The following is a 25,904-nucleotide window of genomic DNA, read 5'->3' on the forward strand; positions in this document are numbered from 1 at the left end:
TTATCCAGACTAAATCTCAAATGTTATAAATCCAGGAGCTGCCTGTCACACACATTACACATCAGTGTTTTCAGTTAAAGTTTTATTGATCACGACACACCAATGATTCAGAATGGGAAGAATCTTCAAGACAGAAATATTCCTGAGTAGACAAAATGGTCTTTCTGAACATTTTATTTAACATTTTTCTTTAAAGGAAAGTTCTCGCACACATACATAGCTTCAAATAGTCATTGTGCTCATATGTACGCTGCAGGAGTAAAAAGAAACTCCTTTCCTAAATGTTAACTTTGCATTACAGAGCAAACCCAAAGCCTTTGTGTAACAGGTTGTACAGGCCGCACATATATTACAGTTTAAGTTAAGGCCACAGTTGAAGTTTATTCCAGCCAATATTACAAGGCTGCCATTAGTGATTCTTTTTAGAATCAAATAACCGAAAGATATTTATTTGATAAACCCAAATTAGTCAGAAGTTAGAACCACTAAATGACAAGGAAAAACATTTTACTGAAAAAAATCTAATCAAAATTGTCTATTATTTTAATGCTAATTAATTAAAAAGACAATTGCATTGATGCTAAAACAAAACAATACAAAATGAAGAAAAAACATTGTTGAACTTGGCCTGATTTTTTGTGTTATCATCTAATACAAAGACACTTGTTTCAGTTATATTCATTGTGTTCTTCTTCCCAAATTTATTCATATTAGTGACCAATACATGTGAGCTTACTGTAACATGGATGAACATCAAATAGGTGCCACATTTCAACAAGTGCCAAATAAATCAAGTGCAGATATGTGCTAAGTGAAGTTAATAAATGATGAGACTAATGTTGCAATCCAGTTGTACTTATTTATTTAATTCAACTGTATTAATTTCAAGTTGCAGTGAAATTTTCAGGGGTTGTTTGTGCTCACCTATTGGTGAATGTGTACCATGTGGTTTAGGCATGCAGACTGTGGTTAGAATGAAATAGTCCCAGTCTGGTTATTTAATAACAGCACTTCATTTTTTTGTGTCTTGATTCCAATGATTTTACAAGGAGGTCAGTGATAAAGAAGTTTTAAAATGTGAATCTACTGTACAGGTTAATACTGTAGCGTCTGTCAGTCCCATGACATTTCTCCATTGTTTGTTGGACTGTGCCTTAAAGTCCTGTTTTTTGGCTGAGCAGCGTCAGTGAGTGTGATCAGAGTTGGAGATGTTCTGCACAGAAGAAGCTGAATCTAGGCCCAGCAGTGTGCCCAGGTACGACTGCTCTCGAGGGTCCAGCATCTGATCGGGCCTCACGGGGTGGACGATGTTAGCAGGCTGAGGGGTGAGGGTGTACTTCTCTAAGAAGGCCAGGTCTGTAGCCGCCTGGTAGCCAGAGTTCTGCTGCTGTCCTTGAGCCTGCATGCTGACATGGCTGTGAGTCTGGGAGGAGAGAGACGAGGCTCTGTGAGCGTTCAAGTCGCCCTGCCCTCCTCCGGCCATCTGGACAGGAACTAAAGAGACGGGCACGCAGGCATCTGTGGAGGTGGGGGGGCTCTGGAGGGTCGATTTAGGCTCGGTGTGGTACGCTTTGGAGGTTTCCTCGAAGGGAATGGAGACTATTTTGTCCTCGCCGAGCGTGCTGAGAGGCTGCTCAGTGAACCGGGCACTGTGCACATGGTCCACATGGTACTTGAGCTTGTCTTTTCTCTTAAAGGTGGCGCTGCAGTGGGGACAGTTAAAAGGACGAGCGTCTGAGTGGATCACCATGTGTTTTGTTAGAGTCTTCTTGATCCGAAATGTCTGATGGCACTCAGGACATCGGTGAGGTTTCTCACCTGTGACACAGAATATGGGAAAATTACATTCAGACAGTTATTTCTTTTGCTTCTTGTTAAGATTATGTTCTGAATGTCTCAGATGCACTAGTAACAGCAGCACTCAATATCTAAAGAGTTTGAGGACTGTGTCTTTTGATATCACCTCTTGAGAACCAAAATGTCAAACTGAGCTATTCTGTATTTGGTTTGGGAAAGTTAATACTTGAGAAATTCCAGCCAAACTCAAAGAAAATCACAAAGCATTACTTTGTCACAGTCAACATTCGATCTTTTTTGCTGTAAGCAGAAAACATATGATATGGCTTAAAATAATCTAATGTCTAACTATGTTTTTCTACAATAAGCATCCCAACACTTCAAGCGTTCTGTAGAAGAAGATGTTATTTTAATGTCATTTTTACAGAATAATCAGGTCTGCGTTGCAAAACACAAAAACACTGCTCCTTTATTTTCTCTGAATGGATCATCAACTGGTTTGTAATCAATCAATGCCTCATAGACTGCATCCTTTAAATGGCACAGTTCATATGTGCTAAACTCCAACAGAAGCCTTGACAAGCCTAGTGGCAGTATCTAAGGAGTGTTAAGAAAATAAGTTTCTGAAGCATCTAACTGTCACATTTCTCTTCTCATATATATTTTCAAACAAATATATCCATTGACTTCTTTGTTTTCTTACCTGAGTGTGTCCTGAAGTGCATTTCTAGACTGGACTTTCCTTTAAACTCTTTCTTGCAAACTTCACACTGATGTACAGCAGTTTTATATCTGATGGGGGAAAAAAAAGCTGCATTAATGCAGACAGAAACCTGGAGCTTTTGTGAAACTTCCAGGCTAATCTGAAATGGAGCAGTAGGAGAAACATTTCCTCCACTAACAAAAAAAAAGAATAATGCTGTGATTTGTTCAGCATACTTCTGCCAAACTTTCTCTCCCAAATGAACGCTTTTGTAGTGGACTGTCAGATGATCATGTCGTCTGAAGCACTTGCCACATTCTTCACACTGGTGTGCTTTTTCACCTGTAATACACATAAGCAAACTTAAAAGAAAAACTGATTGGAATAGCATCTTCCTCTGTGTGAATCTGTGTGGACAAGACAAACACAGGAGAGTCCCGCTACTGTCTTTCTTAGGCTCACCAGAGTGTATTTTCTGATGTTTGGTCAGGTGATCGTGGCGTATGAAGGTTTTCCCACATTCGTCACACTCGTAACGCTTGTCATCATGATGGACTCGGAGGTGGAGCCTGTCCAAGGAACAGTTTGTTAATCACAGGCAAATCTATCAATAAAACATCACCAAACGCTCTCTCTCAATCTCACTGAACCCACCTGTAGGAGCTGCCGTGACGGAAACTTTGGCCACAAATACTGCAGAGGTGAGGCTTCTCTCCGCTGTGAATCCTCAAGTGCTCCATTAGTGTCGTCCTGTAAGAAGAAAACATAATTTCACAAGATTTTTGCAGATCAGACTGTAAAAATAGAAGTTTTAGGCTTTGATAATACTTAATAATAATATTAATAACAATTTGCACTTCCAGGTAGACCAGGAGGAGAAAGTTTAGGGACAGAAACGTACCTCTCCCTCACTGATTTCCCACAAACAAAGCAGGTCCATTTCCTTTTGCCTCCATGTGTGCACTCAATGTGCCTCTTTCTGTTGCCTGTGTCATTAAACTGACGGCCACAGATCTCACAGGGAAATGGGCCTGAGGATGAGAAACGATAAAATCTCTTTTCCAATGCATTAACTGCTTCAGTAACTTTGTTACTAACCTTTTAAATCAATTAGCAGCTATTAGAATTACAGCAGTTAACCATGTTAAGGTTGTAATGACAGGTTTGTCATATACTACAAGTTGAAAAATTTATATTTTATCTTCTGAATTCTCTTTATTTTAATATTCAATTTTACAGTACCAAAAAATGTATGTTTTCATGGTACATTTCTCACCTAAGTGGTACTTCTCTTGGTGCTTCAGCCTTGCAAACCTGGATTTGAAGTATTCGTCACAGAAGGAGCATTTAAAAGGCCGGTCTTGTGTGTGAAGGATCATGTGCTCCTGCAGATGAGGTCTGCGTGTGAAGGTCTTCAAACAAATCTGGTTCAAAGAGTTACAAATTTACAGACAATTAGGATCTGAATAATCAAAATTCATTAATTCATCATCACATTTGAAAGCTTACATCACACACAATACATTTGTGAATAATACTGTTGACAACCTACGAATATTCTAAAACTGAAACTCGTCCTTACAGCACACTTCCAGCCCTCACTCTTCCTCTTCCTCTTGGTGAGAAACTCTTGGATGTGGTCTGGATGAAACCTGGAAGAACAGTGAAGATATGAGATTATACACAATAAGACTACAGCAGCAGCTCAACTAATGTCTGCACAGAGATCCAGCAGAGGATCAGTGCCGCACAAAACCAGAACAACACAGTCAGTATAAAAACATTAAGCATTTTAACTAATTCATCACCACAGTGTTTGCTGATACTGTTTCCTCCACTGCAATATTACAGCCATTTTAAAGATATAAAATGGTAGAATCAGAGTCACAGTTGGTAGTGTCTATAGGTCAACCACTTTTCCTCTAGCACCACCATGAGGCTTAACTGTATGTTCGTGAAATGCCAAAGTAACTATGAGACTTTTTATTCCCTTCATTCTTCCAGTAACATAATTTATAAAGACAACTAAAATGACTTAACAACTATGTGTAATTAGTTGTGTAGAACCAGGATCTTCAGCTGGCAGTCTCTGAGCTAGCTAACTGAGAAACCACAATGTACTATCTGAAGTTGAAATTCAGAATATACCAATCTACACTGGATTCAGATCAACTCTGTGACCCAGACTTCATATACAGTTCTACAATTCTACAGTTTCATTCAGCAGACGCTTTGATCCAAAGCGACGTACATCTGAGAGTAGATACAACACAAGCAAGGATCTAGTCAGGAGGAAACAATAACTGGATAAGTGTCATAAAACAAGTTCATGAGTTATAATAGGACCGTCGTGTCTACAGGCACTGCAGACGTAATAGAATTTTTTAATTATTATTATTATTTTATTTTATTTTGTTTTTTTTGCAGTCTGTTAAGTGCAAAGGTGTTCAGTGAAGAGCTGTTTTTTAGTCTTAACAACTGAGTGGGACTCTGCAGATCAAATAGTTTTGGCAACTCATTCCACAGAACCACAGAAGAGAAGAGTCCAGCTATCAACCGGCCCTGTTGTGATGGTTGTATCAAGCGCCTTTTGTTGGCCGAGCGTAGTAGTGAGCGGAAGTGAGTGCAGATCTGAATGAGAGAGTTCAGGTAGAAGGGAGCTGTTTTCATTGCAGTTTTGAATGCAAGTGTCAGAGTTTTGAATTTTATGCGGGCAGCAACTGGTAGCCAGTGAAACGATCTGAACAGCGGGGTGACGTGCTGTTTTTGGCTGGTTGAAAACCAGATGTGCTGCTGTGTTCTGGATCACCTGCAGAGGTTTGACTGTGGATGCAGGGAGGCCTGCCAGTAAGGAGTTACAGTAGTCAATCTGTGATATTACAAGAGCTTGGAAAAGGAGTTGTGCTGCTACAGAAAGTTAAACAAATGGAACATGATCATGTCTCACCTCCTGACATGTTTGGCCAGAGTTTTCTTGCTGGCATGGAGTTTGTTGCAGAAGGGACATTTGTGCTCTTTCTTCTGGAACGGAGCGTCGCTGGCATGCTTCTTCTTGTGTACCGTCAGGTTGGACTTGGTGGAGTAACGCTGAAGACAGATGTCACACTGAAACGGTTTCTCTCCTGTGTGCACTCGGGTGTGACTCTCATATTTCCCTAAAATTGGCAGGAAAGGTGGGTGAAGTAATAACATATTGTACCTGAAACACTTATGAGACATTAACATAATCACAATCGATAAACATGCTCCTACAGTGACTTTGACCTTGTGTGTTCATCGGGTTATAAGAAACTTGCCGTGTTTCGAAACAGGACGAAGAGGAACCTATGTAGTTTTAATAGATGAAACTACTTATTTAGTTTATGTTTGCCATGGGTCCTAAAGTATCACAAATTATCGTCAGTCATTTTGAAAGCTGCAAAGGGAGAAGACAAAGGGGAAAGGTGAGCAAGAAGAAATATCTAGTTGATGCAGTTTCTAAGAGCTAAATAGTTTTAAATACATTTGCATAATTTACAGTTGTAAACAAAAGTTTGCATCGATTAAAGGTTTTAGACTGGTCTTCCCAAAGTCCTGACTTAAACCCCATCAAGAACCTGTGGACTGTCATGAAGAAACAAGTCTGTGTCAGGAAGCCAACAAATTTAGTTGAACTGTACCATTCTGTCAAGATGTAAGTGGTCAAAGATACGACCAGAAACTTGTTCGAAGCTTGTACACGGCTATCAAAAGCATCTAATAGAGATGAAATTGGCCAAAGGGTATTTAATCAAATATTAGAATTGCTGTCTGTAGATTTCTGATCCAGCAGATTTGCTCATATTTCCAGAAGACTTATGATAAATCTATGAAAGAAGCAAAATGCATGATTATTTTCTGGTGACAAAGACATGTGTGTTTCAATGATTCCATCCATTTACAAGTGTAAGCAAACTTTTGTTCCCAAGTGCAGTTTTGATGACAACAAGATTGTTTTTTTAATAATGACAAGCAGATCAAGATGGGACAGATTTGGCGTTGCTAAAATTTTGAGACATGAATATAACACAAATAATGTTAACTTGAATTTACAGAAAAACAAATGACACCACAATTCAAGGATGTCAAATCAGTTTTTCAGTACAAATGTGGATTAAAGTTGAAATAAAAGCTGCAATTTGTAAACAAGGGATATAATTTGGTTGTACACAACATGTAAATTAGTAACCAAGTTAATATTTTGCTATGTCCTTTGTTTCTTATAGCAGCTGGTTGTCCCTGTAAGTTAAATATGTTGGTAGTATTAGGGATGAAGTCTATTCTCAAAGCAGACTTCAAGTCTCCACGTTACACTTGTTTGTGTAGGAAGCCAACTGAACCAGGACTGGCCTCCCCAAAAACCATGTAGGACAATAAAGTCCGTTCTCGGTAAGCTGACTAGTAACACAACTATCCCTCTACTACTGACACTTCAGCTGCAAGAACAAGCACTAATGATAAAAACTAATCTTCTAGACTTTACTCTACCTGCACGGTCAAAGGTCTTGTCACATTTGGGACACTTGAGAGTCTTCTTGCTGGAGGTTTGGATGATGACCGGAGCCAGACCTTCAGGATAAACAGGAATCTGGTTGGAGCTTCCTGCTGCTGCTGTCACATGTACTTCCACCTGAGCAGACTGTTGTTCTGTCCTTTCTGCTTGTGAACCCTGCTGGCTTACACTTCTGTCTGGGCCACAAACCCCAGCAACTTTCTTGTGAGCAGCAAAGTCTGCATTTATGTCTCCTCCCTCTTCGTCCTCCTCCTCATCCATCATGTCGTCCCCCAGAGTGGGTTTAGATGTCTCATCCAGTGTAGTCGTCTGGGTTTTCATAACCATCTCTGCTGCTGCTGCTGCTGCTTCTCCTCTGCCTTCATTTTGCTGCCTTGATGATACAGTTCTTTGTTTTTCCTCAGGAGTGGCAACAGAGCATTCTACATCATCTCTCTTGTACTTGGTGGGCGTTCTCTTCCGACGAGCTGATCTCCGTGTTGTTGCGCTCCTCTGGCCAGTCGTCTTCACTTCTTCAGCTGAAGCTTCCTGCTGTTCATCAGTGTGAACCTCAGCTATGTCATTCTGCAGGGAGTTTTGAGTGTTAAACCGGCGACTGAACGAGGTGCACTTAACATCAGGCAGGCTCTGGAGGTCTGTGTCAGCTCCTGATGAGTCACTGGAGCTTATTTCCACCTTTGGAGAGCCTCTTGTCTCAGCCTGGATCACACTTACAGGGTTGTGCTCTTCTTCTTCGCATAACAGCTTTAATATATCCATCATGTCCAGGAATCGTGCAGCTTCAGTCAGAGCCGGTAGCTCAGTCTCTGCAACAATGCACTCGGCTGTGTACAAAAAGCCAAGCAGGTGCTGGAAAACAGAGGCTTCCACGTGGTCTAGAGTCACATGTGTTGTTGCAGCGGGGTTCTTGGACAGCTCCGCATGGAAGTAGCTGCTCCCGTGGGCCAACACCACCTTGTGGGCGCTGTAGATCTTCCCACCTACAGACACTGACATGTCGCAGAACTTCTGCCGAGTCCGGTCCTCATTCAAGAACTTCAAGAGGTTGTGGCTTTGCTGCGACATCATCAAGTGTCTGATTTGTGAGGCTGATTCTTGCACAGTTTCAGAATTTACTGGAGAACTGGAGTCCAGTGCAGTGGATGAGTCTGTAGCAAGTTCACTGTTGGCACTGACCTGCCTGCCACGTTTGGGACGCAGCATCGTGCTGAGCTTCTTCTTCATTGCTGTGTCTGATGGGCAACCAAGAACACACAGGATGAATACTTAACTGAGGCTTAATTTTAAAGAAATACTGCTGATCAAATTGTACTATTGTCAGAAAAAATGCAGATGTTTAAGTATTCTCCCCAAGTGCTGGGTTTATGATGGTATTGGTCACATTTTGGAACACATACTAAACCGTGACGTTTTTTCCACATTTTGGAAGACATACTAAACTATGATGTTTTAGTGACAGTTTGATGGCATACTAAACTATGACGCTTTTGGTCATATTTTGGATGACATACTAAACTATGATGTTTTAGTGACATGTTGGACGACATACTAAACTATGACGTTTTTACCCAATTTTAGACGACATACTGAACTATGACGTTTTAATGACATTTTGACGACATACTAAACCATGACATTTAAACGACATTTTGACGACATATTGAACTAGGACGTTTTGGTCACATTTTGGACGACATACTAAACTATGACGTTTTTACCCCATTTTGATGACATACTAAACTATGATATTTTAGTCGAAATACTAAGCTATGGGGCTGCACAGTGGCGTAGTGGTTAGCACTTTCGCTTTGCAGCAAGAAGGTCCCTGGTTCGCGTCCCGGCTTTCCCGGGATCTTTCTGCATGGAGTTTGCATGTTCTCCCTGTGCATGTGTGGGTTTTCTCCGGGTACTCCGGCTTCCTCCCACAGTCCAAAAATATGCTGAGGTTAATTGATTATTCTAAATTGCCCGTAGGTGTGAATGTGTGAGTGCTTGTTTGTCTATATATGTGGCCCTGCGACAGACTGGCGACCTGTCTAGGGTGTCTCCTGCCTTCGCCCGAGTCAGCTGGGATAGGCTCCAGCACCCCCCCGCGACCCTAGTGAGGATTAAGCGGTGTATAGATAATGGATGGATGGATACTAAGCTATGACATTGTTTCCACCTTGAGGACGACATACAAAACTAGAGAGGAAAGAAGGGAACACCTGCAGTAAAGGGGCATGAGCTGGAAAGGAACCTGCGTCTCTGACATAGTCATGTTTATGAGTTGCCCTCTCAAAAAGTTGAGCTATCTGGGCACCTTCTGTCCCCTTGTTGGACGACATACTAAACGATGACGTTTTTTTCCACATTTAGTACGACATACTAAACTATGATGTCTTAATGACATTTTGGATGACATACTAAATGATGATGCTTTTGGTGAAATTTTGGACGACATACTAAACTATGACGTCTTTGGTCACATTTTGGACAACATACTAAACTATGACGTTTTAATCAACGTTTTGGACGACATACGAAACTATGGCTTTTTTCAACATTTTGGACCACATACTGAACAATGAAGTTTTAATGACATGCTAAACTATGACGTTTTTGGTCACATTTTGGACGACATTACTAAACTATGACGTTTTTACCCCATTTTGATGACATACAAAACTATGATATTTTTGTCGAAATACTCAGCTATGACATTGTTTCCACCTTGAGGATAACATACTAAACTAGAAAGGAAAGAAGAGAACGCCTGCAGTAAAGGGCCACGAGATGGAATCTAACCTGCTTCTCTGAAGCAGTCCTGTTTATGTCATCCTCTCAACCAGGTGAGCTACCTAGGCACCTTCTGTCCTCTTGTTGGACGACATACTAAACTATGACGACTTAATGACATTTTGGATGACATACTAAATGATGACGTTTTTGGTGACATTTCGGACGACATACAAAACTATGATGCTTTAACGGCATTTTGGACAACATACTACACTGACATTTTTTCCACATGTTGGATGACATACTAAACGATGACGTTTTTACCCCATTTTAGACAACATACTAAACTACGACGTTTTATTTTGAAGACATACTAAACTATGTCATTTTATTCGAAATACTCAACCATGATGTTGTTTCCACCTTTAGGACGACATACTAAACTAGAGCGGAAAGCATGGAACACCTGCAGAAAAGTGCCGTGAATTGCAATCGATCGCTTTGTTGCGCCAAAATTCATGATGATTTTTTTTTCAAAGAAAACTTTTCTGGAGTGGTTTTCAAGGCCTACTTTACATTATTTCATCATATGGCCCGTTTTTACAACATGTTGAAAAATCGCATTTTTTTTTGACATAGTATACTACGGCGTTTTTTTTGCGTCAAAATTCATGACGATTTTTTTTCAAGGAAGACATTTCCGTAGTGTTTTTCACAGCCTACTTTACATTATTTCATTATAGGGCACGTTTTTACAACATGTTGGAAAAATTGCATTTTTTTTTGACATAGTATAGTATGGCATTTTTTTGAGCCAAAATTCATGATGATTTTTTTTTCAAAGAAAACCATTCTGGAGTGTTTTTCATGGCCTCCTTTACATTATTTCATCATATGGCAGGTTTTTCCAACATGTTGAAAAGTTGCACTTTTTTTTCGACGTAGTATAGTATGGCGTTTTTTTGCGCCAAAATACATGATGATTTTTTTTTCAAAGAAAACCTTTCTGGAGTGTTTTTCACGGCCTACTTTACATTATTTCGTCATATGGCACGTTTTTACATGTTGAAAAGTCGGATTTTTTTTCGACATAGTATAATATGGCATGTTTTGCGCCAAAATTCATGGGCGAAATAATGTAAAGTAGGCCATGAAAAACACTCCAGAAAGGTTTTCTTTGAAAAAAAAAATCATCATGAATTATGGCGCAAAAACGCCATACTATACTGTCGAAAAAAAATGCAATTTTTCAACATGTAAGAACGTGCCATATGATGAAATAATGTAAAGTAGGCTGTGAAAAACACTCCAGAAAGGTTTTCTTTGAAAAAAAAAATCATCATGAATTTTGGCGCAAAAAAATGCCATCGTAAAGTATGACATTTTTGTGATATATTGAACAGTATACTAAACTATGACATTTTTGTCATATTTTGGATGACATACTAAACTATGACATTCTTGTTACATTTTGGCCACGAGCTGGAATCGAACCTGTGTCTCTGATGCAGTCCTGTTTATGAGTCACGCTCTCAACCAGTTGAGCCACCTGGGAACCTTTTTCACGCTTGTTGGACGACATACTAAACTATGACATTTTTGTCATATTTTGGACGACATACTGAAGTATGACGTTTTTGTCATATTTTGGACGACATACTGAAGTATGACGTTCTTGTCAAAGTCGTGTTGTGGGCACTTTTGTTGGTGTTATGCAGTAGAGGAAGACAAAAAAGCACAGGGAAGACCTGCAGTATAGCGGCGTGACCGGGATTCGAACCTGGGTCTCTGACAAAGTTCTATTTATGAGTCCACTGCTAAACCAGTTGAGCTACCTACGTACATGTGTTTTTGATTGTTGGACGACATACTATACTATGACGTTTTATGTCATATTTTGGACAACATACTGAAGTATCACGTTTCGGTCAAATTTCATTTTTTTTTTTGACATAGTATCTATGGCGTTTTTTTGCGCCAAAATTCATGCTGATTTTTTTTTTCAAAGAAAACCTTTCTGGAGTGTTTTTCACAGCCTACTTTACATTATTTCATCATATGGCACGTTTTTACAACATGTTGGAAAAATTGCATTTTTTTTCGACATAGTATAGTAAGGCGTTTCTTTGCGCCAAAATTCATGATGATTTTTTTTTCAAAGAAAACCTTTCTGGAGTGTTTTTCACAGCCTACTTTACATTATTTCATCATATGGCACGTTTTTACAACATGTTGAAAAATCGCATTTTTTTTTCGACAGAGTATAGTAAGGCGTTTTTTTGCGCCAGAATTCATGATGATTTTTTTTTCAAAGAAAACCTTTCTGGAGTGGTTTTCAAGGCCTATTTTACATTATTTCATCATATGGCACGTTTTTACAACATGTTGAAAAATCGCATTTTTTTTCGACATAGTATAGTATGGCGTTTTTTTGCGCCAAAATTCATGATGATTTTTTTTTTTCAAAGAAAACCTTCCTGGAGTGTTTTTCATGGCCTCCTTTACATTATTTCATCATATGGCAGGTTTTTACAACATGTTGAAAAGTCGCACTTTTTTTTCGACGTAGTATAGTATGGCGTTTTTTTGCGCCAGAATTCATGATGATTTTTTTTTCAAAGAAAACCTTTCTGGAGTGTTTTTCACGGCCTACTTTACATTATTTCGTCATATGGCACGTTTTTACATGTTGAAAAGTCGGATTTTTTTTCGACATAGTATAATATGGCATGTTTTGTGCCAAAATTCATTGGCGAAATAATGTAAAGTAGGCCATGAAAAACACTCCAGAAAGGTTTTCTTTGAAAAAAAAAAATCATCATGAATTTTGGCGCAAAAAAACCATATTATACTATGTCGAAAAAAAATGCACTTTTTCAAACATGTTGTAAAAACGTGCCATATGATGAAATAATGTAAAGTAGGGCATGAAAAACACTACAGAAAGGTTTTCTTTGAAAAAAAAATCATCATGAATTTTGGCGCAAAAAAACCATATTATACTATGTCGAAAAAAAATGCACTTTTTCAAACATGTTGTAAAAACGTGCCATATGATGAAATAATGTAAAGTAGGGCATGAAAAACACTACAGAAAGGTTTTCTTTGAAAAAAAAACATCATGAATTTTGGCGCAAAAAAAATGCCATCGTAAAGTATGACATTTTTGTGATATATTGAACAGTATACTAAACTATGACGTTTTTGTCATATTTTGGATGACATACTAAACTATGACATTCTTGTTACATTTTGGCCACGAGCTGGAATCGAACCTGTGTCTCTGATGCAGTCCTGTTTATGAGTCACGCTCTCAACCAGTTGAGCCACCTGGGAACCTTTTTCACGCTTGTTGGACGACATACTAAACTATGACGTTTTATGTCATATTTTGGACAACATACTGAAGTATGACGTTCTTGTCAAAGTCGTGTTGTGGGCACTTTTGTTGGTGTTATGCAGTAGAGGAAGAGAAAAAAACACAGGGAAGACCTGCAGTATAGCGCCGTGACCGGGATTCGAACCTGGGTCTCTGACAAAGTTCTGTTTATGAGTCCACTGCTCAACCAGTTGAGCTACCGAAGTACATGCGTTTTTGCTTGTTGGACGACATACTATACTATGACGTTTTATGTCATATTTTGGACGACATACTGAAGTATGACGTTCTTGTCAAAGTCGTGTTGTGGGCACTTTTGTTGGTGTTATGCAGTAGAGGAAGAGAAAAAACACATGGAAGACCTGCAGCATAGCGCCGTGACCGGGATTCGAACCTGGATCTCTGACAAAGTTCTGTTTATGAGTCCACTGCTCAACCAGTTGAGCTAACGAAGTACATGTGTTTTTCCTTGTTGGACGACATACTATACTATGACGTTTTATGTCATATTTTGGACGACGTACTGAAGTATGTCGTTTTGGTCAAATTTCTTTTTTTTTTTTGACATAGTATCTATGGCGTTTTTTTGCGCCAAAATTCATGATGATTTTTTTTTTCAAAGAAAACCTTTCTGGAGTGTTTTTCACACCCTACTTTACATTGTTTCATCATATGGCACGTTTTTACAACATGTTGGAAAAATCGCATTTTTTTCGACATAGTATAGTAAGGCGTTTTTTTGCGCCAAAATTCATGATGATTTTTTTTCAAAGAAAACCTTTCTGGAGTGTTTTTTACGGCCTACTTTACATTGTTTCATCATATGGCACGTTTTTACAACATGTTGAAAAATTGCATTTTTTTTCGACATAGTATAGTATGGCATTTTTTTGCGCCAAAATTCATGATGATTTTTTTTTTTCAAAGAAAACCTTCCTGGAGTGTTTTTTACGGCCTACTTTACATTGTTTCATCATATGGCACGTTTTTACAACATGTTTGAAAAATCACATTTTTGCGCCAAAATTCATGATGATTTTTTTTTCAAAGAAAACCTTTCTGGAGTGTTTTTTACGGCCTACTTTACATTGTTTCATCATATGGCACGTTTTTACAACATGTTTGAAAAATCACATTTTTGCGCCAAAATTCATGATGATTTTTTTTTCAAAGAAAACCTTTCTGGAGTGTTTTTTACGGCCTACTTTACATTGTTTCATCATATGGCACGTTTTTACAACATGTTTGAAAAATCACATTTTTTTTCGACATAGTATAGTATGGCATTTTTTTGCGCCAAAATTCATGATGATTTTTTTTCAAAGAAAACCTTTCTGGAGTGTTTTTTAGGGCCTACTTTACATTGTTTCATCATATGGCACGTTTTTACAACATGTTTGAAAAATCACATTTTTTTTCGACATAGTATAGTATGGCATTTTTTTGCGCCAAAATTCATGATGATTTTTTTTCAAAGAAAACCTTTCTGGAGTGTTTTTTACGGCCTACTTTACATTCTTTCATCATATGGCACGTTTTTACAACATGTTGAAAAATCGCATTTTTTTTCGACATAGTATAGTATGGCGTTTTTTTGCGCCAAAATTCATGATGATTTTTTTTTTCAAAGAAAACCTTTCTGGAGTGTTTTTCACAGCCTACTTTACATTATTTCATCATATGGCACGTTTTTACAACATGTTGAAAAATCGCATTTTTTTTTCGACATAGTATAGTATGGCGTTTTTTTGCGCCAAAATTCATGATGATTTTTTTTTCAAAGAAAACCTTTCTGGAGTGTTTTTCACAGCCTACTTTACATTATTTCATCATATGGCACGTTTTTACAACATGTTGGAAAAATTGCATTTTTTTTCGACATAGTATAGTATGGCATTTTTTTGCGCCAAAATTCATGATGATTTTTTTTTCAAAGAAAACCTTTCTGGAGTGTTTTTCACAGCCTACTTTACATTATTTCGTCATATGGCACGTTTTTACATGTTGAAAAGTCGGATTTTTTTTCGACATAGTATAATATGGCATGTTTTGTGCCAAAATTCATTGGCGAAATAATGTAAAGTAGGCCATGAAAAACACTACAGAAAGGTTTTCTTTGAAAAAAAAACATCATGAATTTTGGTGCAAAAAAAATGCCATCGTAAAGTATGACATTTTTGTGATATATTGAACAGTATACTAAACTATGACGTTTTTGTCATATTTTGGATGACATACTAAACTATGACATTCTTGTTACATTTTGGCCACGAGCTGGAATCGAACCTGTGTCTCTGATGCTGTCCTGTTTATGAGTCACGCTCTCAACCAGTTGAGCCACCTGGGAACCTTTTTCATGCTTGTTGGACGACATACTAAACTATGACGTTTTTGTCATATTTTGGACGACATACTGAAGTATGACGTTCTTGTCAAAGTCGTGTTGTGGGCACTTTTGTTGGTGTTATGCAGTACAGGAAGACAAAAATACACAGGGAAGACCTGCAGTATTGCACCGTGACCTGGATTCGAACCTGGGTCTCTGACAAAGTTCTGTTTATGAGTCCACTGCTCAACCAGTTGAGCTACCGAAGTACATGCGTTTTTGTTCGTTGGACGACATACTATACTATGACGTTTTATGTCATATTTTGGACAACTTACTGAAGTATGACGTTCTTGTCAAAGTCGTGTTGTGGGCACTTTTGTTGGTGTTATGCAGTAGAGGAAGAGAAAAAAACACAGGGAAGACCTGCAGTATAGCGCCGTGACCGGGATTCGAACCTGGGTCTCTGACAAAGTTCTGTTTATGAGTCCACTGCTCAACCAGTTGAGCTACCGAAGTACGTGCGTTTTTGCTTGTTGGACGACATACTATACTATGACGTTTTATATCATATTTTGGACGACATACTGAAGTATGACGTTCTTGTCAAAGTCGTGTTGTGGGCACTTTTGTTGGTGTTATGCAGTAGAGGAAGAGAAAAAACACATGGTAGACCTGCAGTATAGCGCCGTGACCGGGATTCGAACCTGGGTCTCTGACAAAGTTCTGTTTATGAGTCCACTGCTCAACCAGTTGAGCTAACGAAGTACATGTGTTTTTCCTTGTTGGACGACATACTATACTATGACGTTTTATGTCATATTTTGGACGACGTACTGAAGTATGTCGTTTTGGTCAAATTTCTTTTTTTTTTTTGACATAGTATCTATGGAGTTTTTTTGCGCCAAAATTCATGATGATTTTTTTTTTCAAAGAAAACCTTTCTGGAGTGTTTTTTACGGCCTACTTTACATTGTTTCATCATATGGCACGTTTTTACAACATGTTGAAAAATTGCATTTTTTTTCGACATAGTATAGTATGGCATTTTTTTGCGCCAAAATTCATGATGATTTTTTTTTTTCAAAGAAAACCTTCCTGGAGTGTTTTTTACGGCCTACTTTACATTATTTCATCATATGGCACGTTTTTACAACATGTTGAAAAATCGCATTTTTTTTCGACATAGTATAGTATGGCGTTTTTTTGCGCCAAAATTCATGATGATTTTTTTTTTTCAAAGAAAACCTTTCTGGAGTGTTTTTCACAGCCTACTTTACATTATTTCATCATATGGCACGTTTTTACAACATGTTGGAAAAATTGCATTTTTTTTCGACATAGTATAGTATGGCGTTTTTTTGCGCCAAAATTCATGATGATTTTTTTTTTCAAAGAAAACCTTTCTGGAGTGTTTTTTACGGCCTACTTTACATTGTTTCATCATATGGCACGTTTTTACAACATGTTGAAAAATCGCAATTTTTTTTGACATAGTACACTACGGCGTTTTTTTGCGCCAAAATTCATGATGATTTTTTTTTTCAAAGAAAACCTTTCTGGAGTGTTTTTCACACCCTACTTTACATTGTTTCATCATATGGCACGTTTTTACAACATGTTGGAAAAATCGCATTTTTTTCGACATAGTATAGTATGGCGTTTTTTTGCGCCAAAATTCATGATGATTTTTTTTTTCAAAGAAAACCTTTCTGGAGTGTTTTTCACACCCTACTTTACATTATTTCATCATATGGCACGTTTTTACAACATGTTGGAAAAATTGCATTTTTTTTCGACATAGTATAGTAAGGCGTTTTTTTGCGCCAAAATTCATGATGATTTTTTTTCAAAGAAAACCTTTCTGGAGTGTTTTTTACGGCCAACTTTATATTGTTTCATCATATGTCACGTTTTTACAACATGTTGAAAAATCACATTTTTTTTCGACATAGTATGGTATGGCATTTTTTTGCGCCAAAATTCATGATGATTTTTTTTTTCAAAGAAAACCTTTCTGGAGTGTTTTTCACACCCAAGCTGACATTATTTCATCATATGGCACGTTTTTACAACATGTTGAAAAATTGCATTTTTTTTCGACATAGTATAGTATGGCATTTTTTTGCGCCAAAATTCATGATGATTTTTTTTTTTCAAAGAAAACCTTCCTGGAGTGTTTTTTACGGCCTACTTTACATTATTTCATCATATGGCACGTTTTTACAACATGTTGAAAAATCACATTTTTTTTCGACATAGTATAGTATGGCATTTTTTTGCGCCAAAATTCATGATGATTTTTTTTTCAAAGAAAACCTTTCTGGAGTGTTTTTCACACCCTAGCTTACATTATTTCATCATATGGCACGTTTTTACAACATGTTGAAAAATCGCATTTTTTTTCGACATAGTATAGTATGGCATTTTTTTGCGCCAAAATTCATGATGATTTTTTTTTTCAAAGAAAACCTTCCTGGAGTGTTTTTTACGGCCTACTTTACATTGTTTCATCATATGGCACGTTTTTACAACATGTTGAAAAATCGCATTTTTTTTTCGACATAGTATAGTATGGCGTTTTTTTTGCGCCAAAATTCATGATGATTTTTTTTCAAGGAAGACATTTCCGTAGTGTTTTTCACGGCCTACTTTACATTATTTCATTATAGGGCACGTCTTTACAACATGTTGAAAAATTGCATTTTTTTTCGACATAGTATAGTATGGCGTTTTTTTGCGCCAAAATTCATGATGATTTTTTTTTTCAAAGAAAACCTTTCTGGAGTGTTTTTCACAGCCTACTTTACATTGTTTCATCATATGGCATGTTTTTACAACATGTTGAAAAATCGCATTTTTTTTTTTGACATAGTATACTACGGCGTTTTTTTTGCGCCAAAATTCATGATGATTTTTTTTCAAGGAAGACATTTCCGTAGTGTTTTTCACGGCCTACTTTACATTATTTCATTATAGGGCACGTCTTTACAACATGTTGAAAAATTGCATTTTTTTTCGACATAGTATAGTATGGCGTTTTTTTGCGCCAAAATTCATGATGATTTTTTTTTTCAAAGAAAACCTTTCTGGAGTGTTTTTCACACCCTACTTTACATTATTTCATCATATGGCACGTTTTTACAACATGTTGGAAAAATTGCATTTTTTTTCGACATAGTATAGTAAGGCGTTTTTTTGCGCCAAAATTCATGATGATTTTTTTTCAAAGAAAACTTTTCTGGAGTGTTTTTTACGGCCTACTTTACATTGTTTCATCATATGGCACGTTTTTACAACATGTTGAAAAATCACATTTTTTTTCGACATAGTATAGTATGGCATTTTTTGGCGCCAAAATTCATGATGATTTTTTTTTCAAAGAAAACCTTTCTGGAGTGTTTTTCACACCCTAGCTTACATTATTTCATCATATGGCACGTTTTTACAACATGTTGAAAAATTGCATTTTTTTTCGACATAGTATAGTATGGCATTTTTTTGCGCCAAAATTCATGATGATTTTTTTTTCAAAGAAAACCTTCCTGGAGTGTTTTTTACGGCCTACTTTACATTGTTTCATCATATGGCACGTTTTTACAACATGTTGAAAAATCGCATTTTTTTTCGACATAGTATAGTATGGCGTTTTTTTGCGCCAAAATTCATGATGATTTTTTTTTCAAAGAAAACCTTTCTGGAGTGTTTTTCACAGCCTACTTTACATTATTTCATCATATGGCACGTTTTTACAACATGTTGGAAAAATTGCATTTTTTTTCGACATAGTATAGTATGGCGTTTTTTTGCGCCAAAATTCATGATGATTTTTTTTTCAAAGAAAACCTTTCTGGAGTGTTTTTTACGGCCTACTTTACATTGTTTCATCATATGGCACGTTTTTACAACATGTTGAAAAATCGCAATTTTTTTTGACATAGTACCCTACGGCGTTTTTTTTGCGCCAAAATTCATGATGATTTTTTTTTCAAAGAAAACCTTTCTGGAGTGTTTTTCACACCCTACTTTACATTATTTCATCATATGGCACGTTTTTACAACATGTTGGAAAAATTGCATTTTTTTTCGACATAGTACAGTATGGCATTTTTTTGCGCCAAAATTCATGATGATTTTTTTTTCAAAGAAAACCTTTCTGGAGTGTTTTTTACGGCCTACTTTACATTGTTTCATCATATGGCACGTTTTTACAACATGTTTGAAAAATCACATTTTTGCGCCAAAATTCATGATGATTTTTTTTCAAAGAAAACCTTTCTGGAGTGTTTTTTACGGCCTACTTTACATTATTTCATCATATGGCACGTTTTTACAACATGTTGAAAAATCGCATTTTTTTTCGACATAGTATAGTATGGCGTTTTTTTGCGCCAAAATTCATGATGATTTTTTTTTTCAAAGAAAACCTTTCTGGAGTGTTTTTCACAGCCTACTTTACATTATTTCATCATATGGCACGTTTTTACAACATGTTGGAAAAATTGCATTTTTTTTCGACATAGTATAGTATGGCGTTTTTTTGCGCCAAAATTCATGATGATTTTTTTTTCAAAGAAAACCTTTCTGGAGTGTTTTTTACGACCTACTTTACATTGTTTCATCATATGGCACGTTTTTACAACATGTTGGAAAAATTGCATTTTTTTTCGACATAGTATAGTAAGGTATTTTTTTGTGCCAAAATTCATGATGATTTTTTTTTCAAAGAAAACCTTTCTGGAGTGTTTTTTACGGCCTAATTTACATTGTTTCATCATATGGCATGTTTTTACAACATGTTGAAAAATCACATTTTTTTTCGACATAGTATAGTATGGCATTTTTTTGCGCCAAAATTCATGATGATTTTTTTTTTCAAAGAAAACCTTCCTGGAGTGTTTTTTACGGCCTACTTTACATTGTTTCATCATATGGCACGTTTTTACAACATGTTGAAAAATCACATTTTTTTTTTGACATAGTATACTGCGGCGTTTTTTTTGCGCCAAAATTCATGATGATTTTTTTTCAAGGAAGACATTTCCGTACTGTTTTTCACGGCCTACTTTACATTATTTCATTATAGGGCACGTCTTTACAACATGTTGAAAAATTGCATTTTTTTTCGACATAGTATAGTATGGCGTTTTTTTGCGCCAAAATTCATGATGATTTTTTTTTCAAAGAAAACCTTTCTGGAGTGTTTTTCACACCCTACTTTACATTATTTCATCATATGGCACGTTTTTACAACATGTTGGAAAAATTGCATTTTTTTTCGACATAGTATAGTATGGCATTTTTTTGCGCCAAAATTCATGATGATTTTTTTTCAAAGAAAACCTTTCTGGAGTGTTTTTTACGGCTACTTTACATTGTTTCATCATATGGCACGTTTTTATAACATGTTGAAAAATCACATTTTTTTTCGACATAGTATAGTAAAGCGTTTTTTTGTGCCAAAATTCATGATGACGTTTTTTTCAAAGAAAACCTTTCTGGAGTGTTTTTCACACCCTAGCTTACATTATTTCATCACATGGCACGTTTTTACAACATGTTGGAAAAATTGCATTTTTTTTCGACATAGTATAGTATGGCGTTTTTTGCGCCAAAATTCATGATGATTTTTTTTTTCAAAGAAAACCTTTCTGGAGTGTTTTTCACAGCCTACTTTACATTATTTCATCATATGGCACGTTTTTACAACATGTTGAAAAATCACATTTTTTTTTTGACATAGTATACTACGGCGTTTTTTTTGCGCCAAAATTCATGATGATTTTTTTTCAAGGAAGACATTTCCGTAGTGTTTTTCACGGCCTACTTTACATTATTTCATTATAGGGCACGTTTTTACAACATGTTGAAAAATGGCATTTTTTTTCGACATAGTATAGTATGGCGTTTTTTGCGCCAAAATTCATGATGATTTTTTTTTTTTCAAAGAAAACCTTTCTGGAGTGTTTTTCACAGCCTACTTTACATTATTTCATCATATGGCACGTTTTTACAACATGTTGAAAAATCGCATTTTTTTTCGACATAGTATAGTATGGCGTTTTTTGCGCCAAAATTCATGATGATTTTTTTTTTCAAAGAAAACCTTTCTGGAGTGTTTTTCACAGCCTACTTTACATGATTTCATCATATGGCACGTTTTTACAACATGTTGGAAAAATTGCATTTTTTTTCGACATAGTATAGTATGGCGTTTTTTTGCGCCAAAATTCATGATGATTTTTTTTTCAAAGAAAACCTTTCTGGAGTGTTTTTTACGGCCTACTTTACATTGTTTCATCATATGGCACGTTTTTACAACATGTTGGAAAAATTGCATTTTTTTTCGACATAGTATAGTAAGGCCTTTTTTTGTGCCAAAATTCATGATGATTTTTTTTTCAAAGAAAACCTTTCTGGAGTGTTTTTTACGGCCTACTTTACATTGTTTCATCATATGGCATGTTTTTACAACATGTTGAAAAATCACATTTTTTTTCGACATAGTATAGTATGGCTTTTTTTGCGCCAAAATTCATGATGATTTTTTTTTTCAAAGAAAACCTTTCTGGAGTGTTTTTCACACCCTAGCTTACATTATTTCATCATATGGCACGTTTTTACAACATGTTGAAAAATCGCATTTTTTTTTGACATAGTATACTACGGCGTTTTTTTGCGCCAAAATTCATGATGATTTTTTTTTCAAAGAAAACCTTTCTGGAGTGTTTTTCACACCCTACTTTACATTATTTCATCATCTGGCACGTTTTTACAACATGTTGGAAAAATTGCATTTTTTTTCGACATAGTATAGTAAAGCGTTTTTTTGTGCCAAAATTCATGATGATGTTTTTTTCAAAGAAAACCTTTCTGGAGTGTTTTTCACACCCTAGCTTACATTATTTCATCATATGGCACGTTTTTACATGTTGGAAAAATTGCATTTTTTTTCGACATAGTATAGTATGGCGTTTTTTGCGCCAAAATTCATGATGATTTTTTTTTCAAAGAAAACCTTTCTGGAGTGTTTTTCACGGCCTACTTTACATTATTTCATCATATGGCACGTTTTTACAACATGTTGGAAAAATTGCTTTTTTTTTTGACATAGTATAGTATGGCGTTTTTTTGCGCCAGAATTCATGATGATTTTTTTTTTCAAAGAAAACCTTTCTGGAGTGTTTTTCACAGCCTACTTTACATTATTTCATCATATGGCACGTTTTTACAACATGTTGGAAAAATTGCATTTTTTTTCGACATAGTATAGTATGGCGTTTTTTTGCGCCAAAATTCATGATGATTTTTTTTTTTCAAAGAAAACCTTTCTGGAGTGTTTTTTACGGCCTACTTTACATTATTTCATCATATGGCACGTTTTTACAACATGTTGGAAAAATTGCATTTTTTTTCGACATAGTATAGTAAGGCGTTTTTTTGCGCCAAAATTCATGATGATTTTTTTTTCAAAGAAAACCTTTCTGGAGTGTTTTTCACGGCCTACTTTACATTATTTCATCATATGGCATGTTTTTACAACATGTTGAAAAATCGCTTTTTTTTTCGACAGTATAGTATGGCGTTTTTTTGCGCCAGAATTCATGATGATTTTTTTTTCAAAGAAAACCTTTCTGGAGTGTTTTTCACACCCTACTTTACATTATTCATCATATGGCATGTTTTTACAACATGTTGAAAAATCGCATTTTTTTTCGACAGTATAGTATGGCGTTTTTTGCGCCAAATTTCATGATGATTTTTTTTTTTCAAAGAAAACCTTTCTGGAGTGGTTTTCAAGGCCTACTTTACATTATTTCATCATATGGCACGTTTTTACGACATGTTGAAAAATTGCTTTTTTTTTTTGACATAGTATACTACGGCGTTTTTTTGCACCAAAATTCATGATGATTTTTTTTCAAGGAAGACATTTCCGTGGTGTTTTTCACGGCCTACTTTACATTATGTCGCCAATGAATTTTGGAGCAAAAAACTCAGCAGCGTAACTGACACAGTGTTCACTTGTCATGGTTACAGCTGCGCCGTGCTGGAAGCTATATTTGGCAATGGGAAATCCTTAACAAAGCCGTGAATCCAGACTATAAGCCGCATCACTGCGAAAATTTAATGAGGTGGTCCTTGTGTCATTTCTGACTTCCCCTGAGAATTTCAATCAACTCCGTTAGTCCGTTTTTGAGTAATGTTTCACACGGACAGACAGACAGACAGATTCACAGACAGATGTATGCTGATCGTCACATAACTCCACCATTCCTTGGTGGAGAAACTTGTAAAATTCAGACAATGCTAACAAGCTACCAATTTGACTAAGGTATTTGCTCAAAACACTATTTTAAAAACTAAACCACAACAACTCTATATTTTAGAGTGAATAATGCAGACTTTAAAGTGTATATTCATTCCCACTTGTTTATATTGTAACTGTAACTGAAGAGTAACTTAAATGTTGTATTCTAAATACCGTTTGTTACTTAGCTAACTAGCAAAATTCAGACAATGCTAACAAGCTAACAGTTCGGCTAACTAAGGTATTTGCTCAAAAAACTATTTTAAAAAGTAAACCGCAACTACTCTATATTTCAGAGTGAATAATGCAGACTTTAAAGAATGTAAGTGTACATTGATTACCACTTGTGTATATTGTAACTGTAACTGAATAGTAACTTAAATGCTGTAACTGTAACTACCGTTACATGTGTTCCCACAGGTATTACCCACAACACGGGTTGTGATTCACATTTTACAGGATTGTGAAGCTAAACAAAGGACTTAGCATGTAAATGACTGTAACAACAGCGATGTCATTAACAATACGAAGTAAACATGAGGTGGACGTTGTGCTGAAAAGTTGGCATAAATGAAATAACCGAGCGCTAAAATGTGCACAACAACGGCATAGTGCGAGCGTTGACCGTGATTTTTTTCCCACTGACACGCAACAGAAAGCTGCCATTTGTTGGAAACACTGCGCCCAACACACAGCAGAGGCTTGACGGAGATGTGAAATTAAACTAGCTTTGTAACCAGACTACAAACGAACATTCAAAACAGCTGCATTTGCAAATTCACTCCCACCTCAAGGACCCCCACCATTATGTTGTGTTCTGACGGTGGCCCCCCTCCGAGGAGAGTGTTGACAAACGACCTCCAATGTAACCCGGGAAGCGAACATTTACATCGACACGTATTTTAATAATCTTACCTTCGAAGGACTGGAGGCGTCTAAAAAACGTTGATACACCGCAGAAAACATAAGAAATGTGTGGAATAAACGGAGGAATAATAATTTCCTGAATATCTGCAACACCCCAACAGAAATGTCTGACACCGAAACAAGCCGCTCTCTGATTGGCTGCTTCAGCTTTTGTCTCTGCAGAGCTGCGTCACCTCCGCTCTCTCCTGAGGGGCATTTGTTTTTGTTTTCTTCCCAGAAATAATATATTTTGTGGACTTCACAGCTGTAAACAATACATTAACTGTTAACTAGCTTATACGTTTTATTTATTAATACAAATTTACCTGACTAAATGCAATATTAAGGCGAAGACTCTTCTATATTATATATCAATAATCAATCAGACTTACTTTGTGTACCATATATATTGTAGCATTTATAGATATGCATTTTTTCTTTTATGCAATTCAATTTGGAATCATAATGTTGCTGAGAGATATTCATTTCCCGTGGCCACACTGAAACAAAAACATTGCTGCACCTCCTCATATTTTCCTATTGTTGATGGTATAAAATATAACATGCTTTAGAGAAAAGTTTGTTCCTCTCCTTGTAAATGCTTTCTTGATATTAAAACAAGTAAATTACTGTTTAAATAAATTCACAGGTTCAGCCTGGTAAAATCTGTCCTTTAGAGGCATAAACGGTGCTGTGTCTAATAATTTAAATGTAAATGTTGCAAATGTGTCATAAGCAGAGAAATTTGGTGTGTTTTCTGGAAAATGAAGATAAAAGTTTGACTACACATCCTGTCACATCCACAAATGCAAATTCAGTTATTCTAAACAGTTTTTATGGATACATTAAATACTGAGGATGGTGCTGCTACATGTCTGACCTGACCTCTGACTGAAGGTGGTGCTCTAATTTAATCTGTTAAATATTGAGCCTAGTCTTGTTCTCAGTTATTTTTAGGGTCCGAGCACCATGAAGTGGTGCGAGGAACCTATTGAAACCCTAAGAATTATTATTATTATTATTTTTCTTCGTCCGCCGGGAAATCGGCCTTTTTGACGCCCTAAACATACACGAAAACGCATGAAAATCGCCACACACATCAGAACCGGCGAAAAATTTGATATTTTAGGGAAATGGCACGCGTGCGTGCCAAAATGGCTCAATAGCGCCCCCTAGAAAATTAAGAAAATTCAGCCCCCGGACAGTGTTTGACCTAGACTTCTGAAATTC

At 36.5% G+C, this 25,904-nt stretch overlaps 1 protein-coding gene across 2 annotated transcripts; it reads right to left on the bottom strand.

The window, feature by feature from the left end:
• Positions 1-65: 65 nt before the first annotated feature.
• On the bottom strand, positions 66-24,828 carry zbtb41 (zinc finger and BTB domain containing 41). 2 transcript variants are annotated; one of them, XM_055014554.1, is made up of 11 exons: positions 24,684-24,828; positions 7,007-8,263; positions 5,448-5,655; positions 4,083-4,152; positions 3,777-3,924; positions 3,402-3,531; positions 3,155-3,250; positions 2,963-3,069; positions 2,737-2,842; positions 2,501-2,589; positions 66-1,818 (listed from the first exon to the last, which is right to left on the bottom strand). In XM_055014554.1, the coding sequence occupies exons 2-11, from the start codon at positions 8,253-8,255 to the stop codon at positions 1,184-1,186; spliced, it is 2,838 nt and encodes a 945-aa protein (XP_054870529.1). In that variant the 5' UTR covers positions 8,256-8,263; positions 24,684-24,828; the 3' UTR covers positions 66-1,183. The 2 variants fall into 2 exon arrangements, with proteins under 2 accessions (XP_054870529.1, XP_054870528.1); XM_055014553.1 differs by having other exon boundaries at positions 4,053-4,152.
• Between the last annotated feature and the right edge of the window lie 1,076 nt (positions 24,829-25,904).

The sequence above is a fragment of the Amphiprion ocellaris genome, chromosome 10 (assembly GCF_022539595.1).
Source record: "Amphiprion ocellaris isolate individual 3 ecotype Okinawa chromosome 10, ASM2253959v1, whole genome shotgun sequence".
Classification (NCBI taxonomy): domain Eukaryota; kingdom Metazoa; phylum Chordata; class Actinopteri; family Pomacentridae; genus Amphiprion; species Amphiprion ocellaris.

What these genes read in the sequence shown, in the direction of transcription:
- zbtb41 (XM_055014553.1), bottom strand. Translation starts at nt 8,255, where the DNA reads ATGAAGAAGAAGCTCAGCACGATGCTGCGTCCCAAACGTGGCAGGCAG. An exon ending in GTTTCAGTTTTAGAATATTC is followed by an intron (nt 3,925 to 4,052) that starts GTAGGTTGTCAA and finishes TCTTTGAACCAG; the next exon opens with ATTTGTTTGAAGACCTTCAC. An exon ending in GCACTTCAGGACACACTCAG is followed by an intron (nt 1,819 to 2,500) that starts GTAAGAAAACAA and finishes TCTGTGTCACAG; the next exon opens with GTGAGAAACCTCACCGATGT.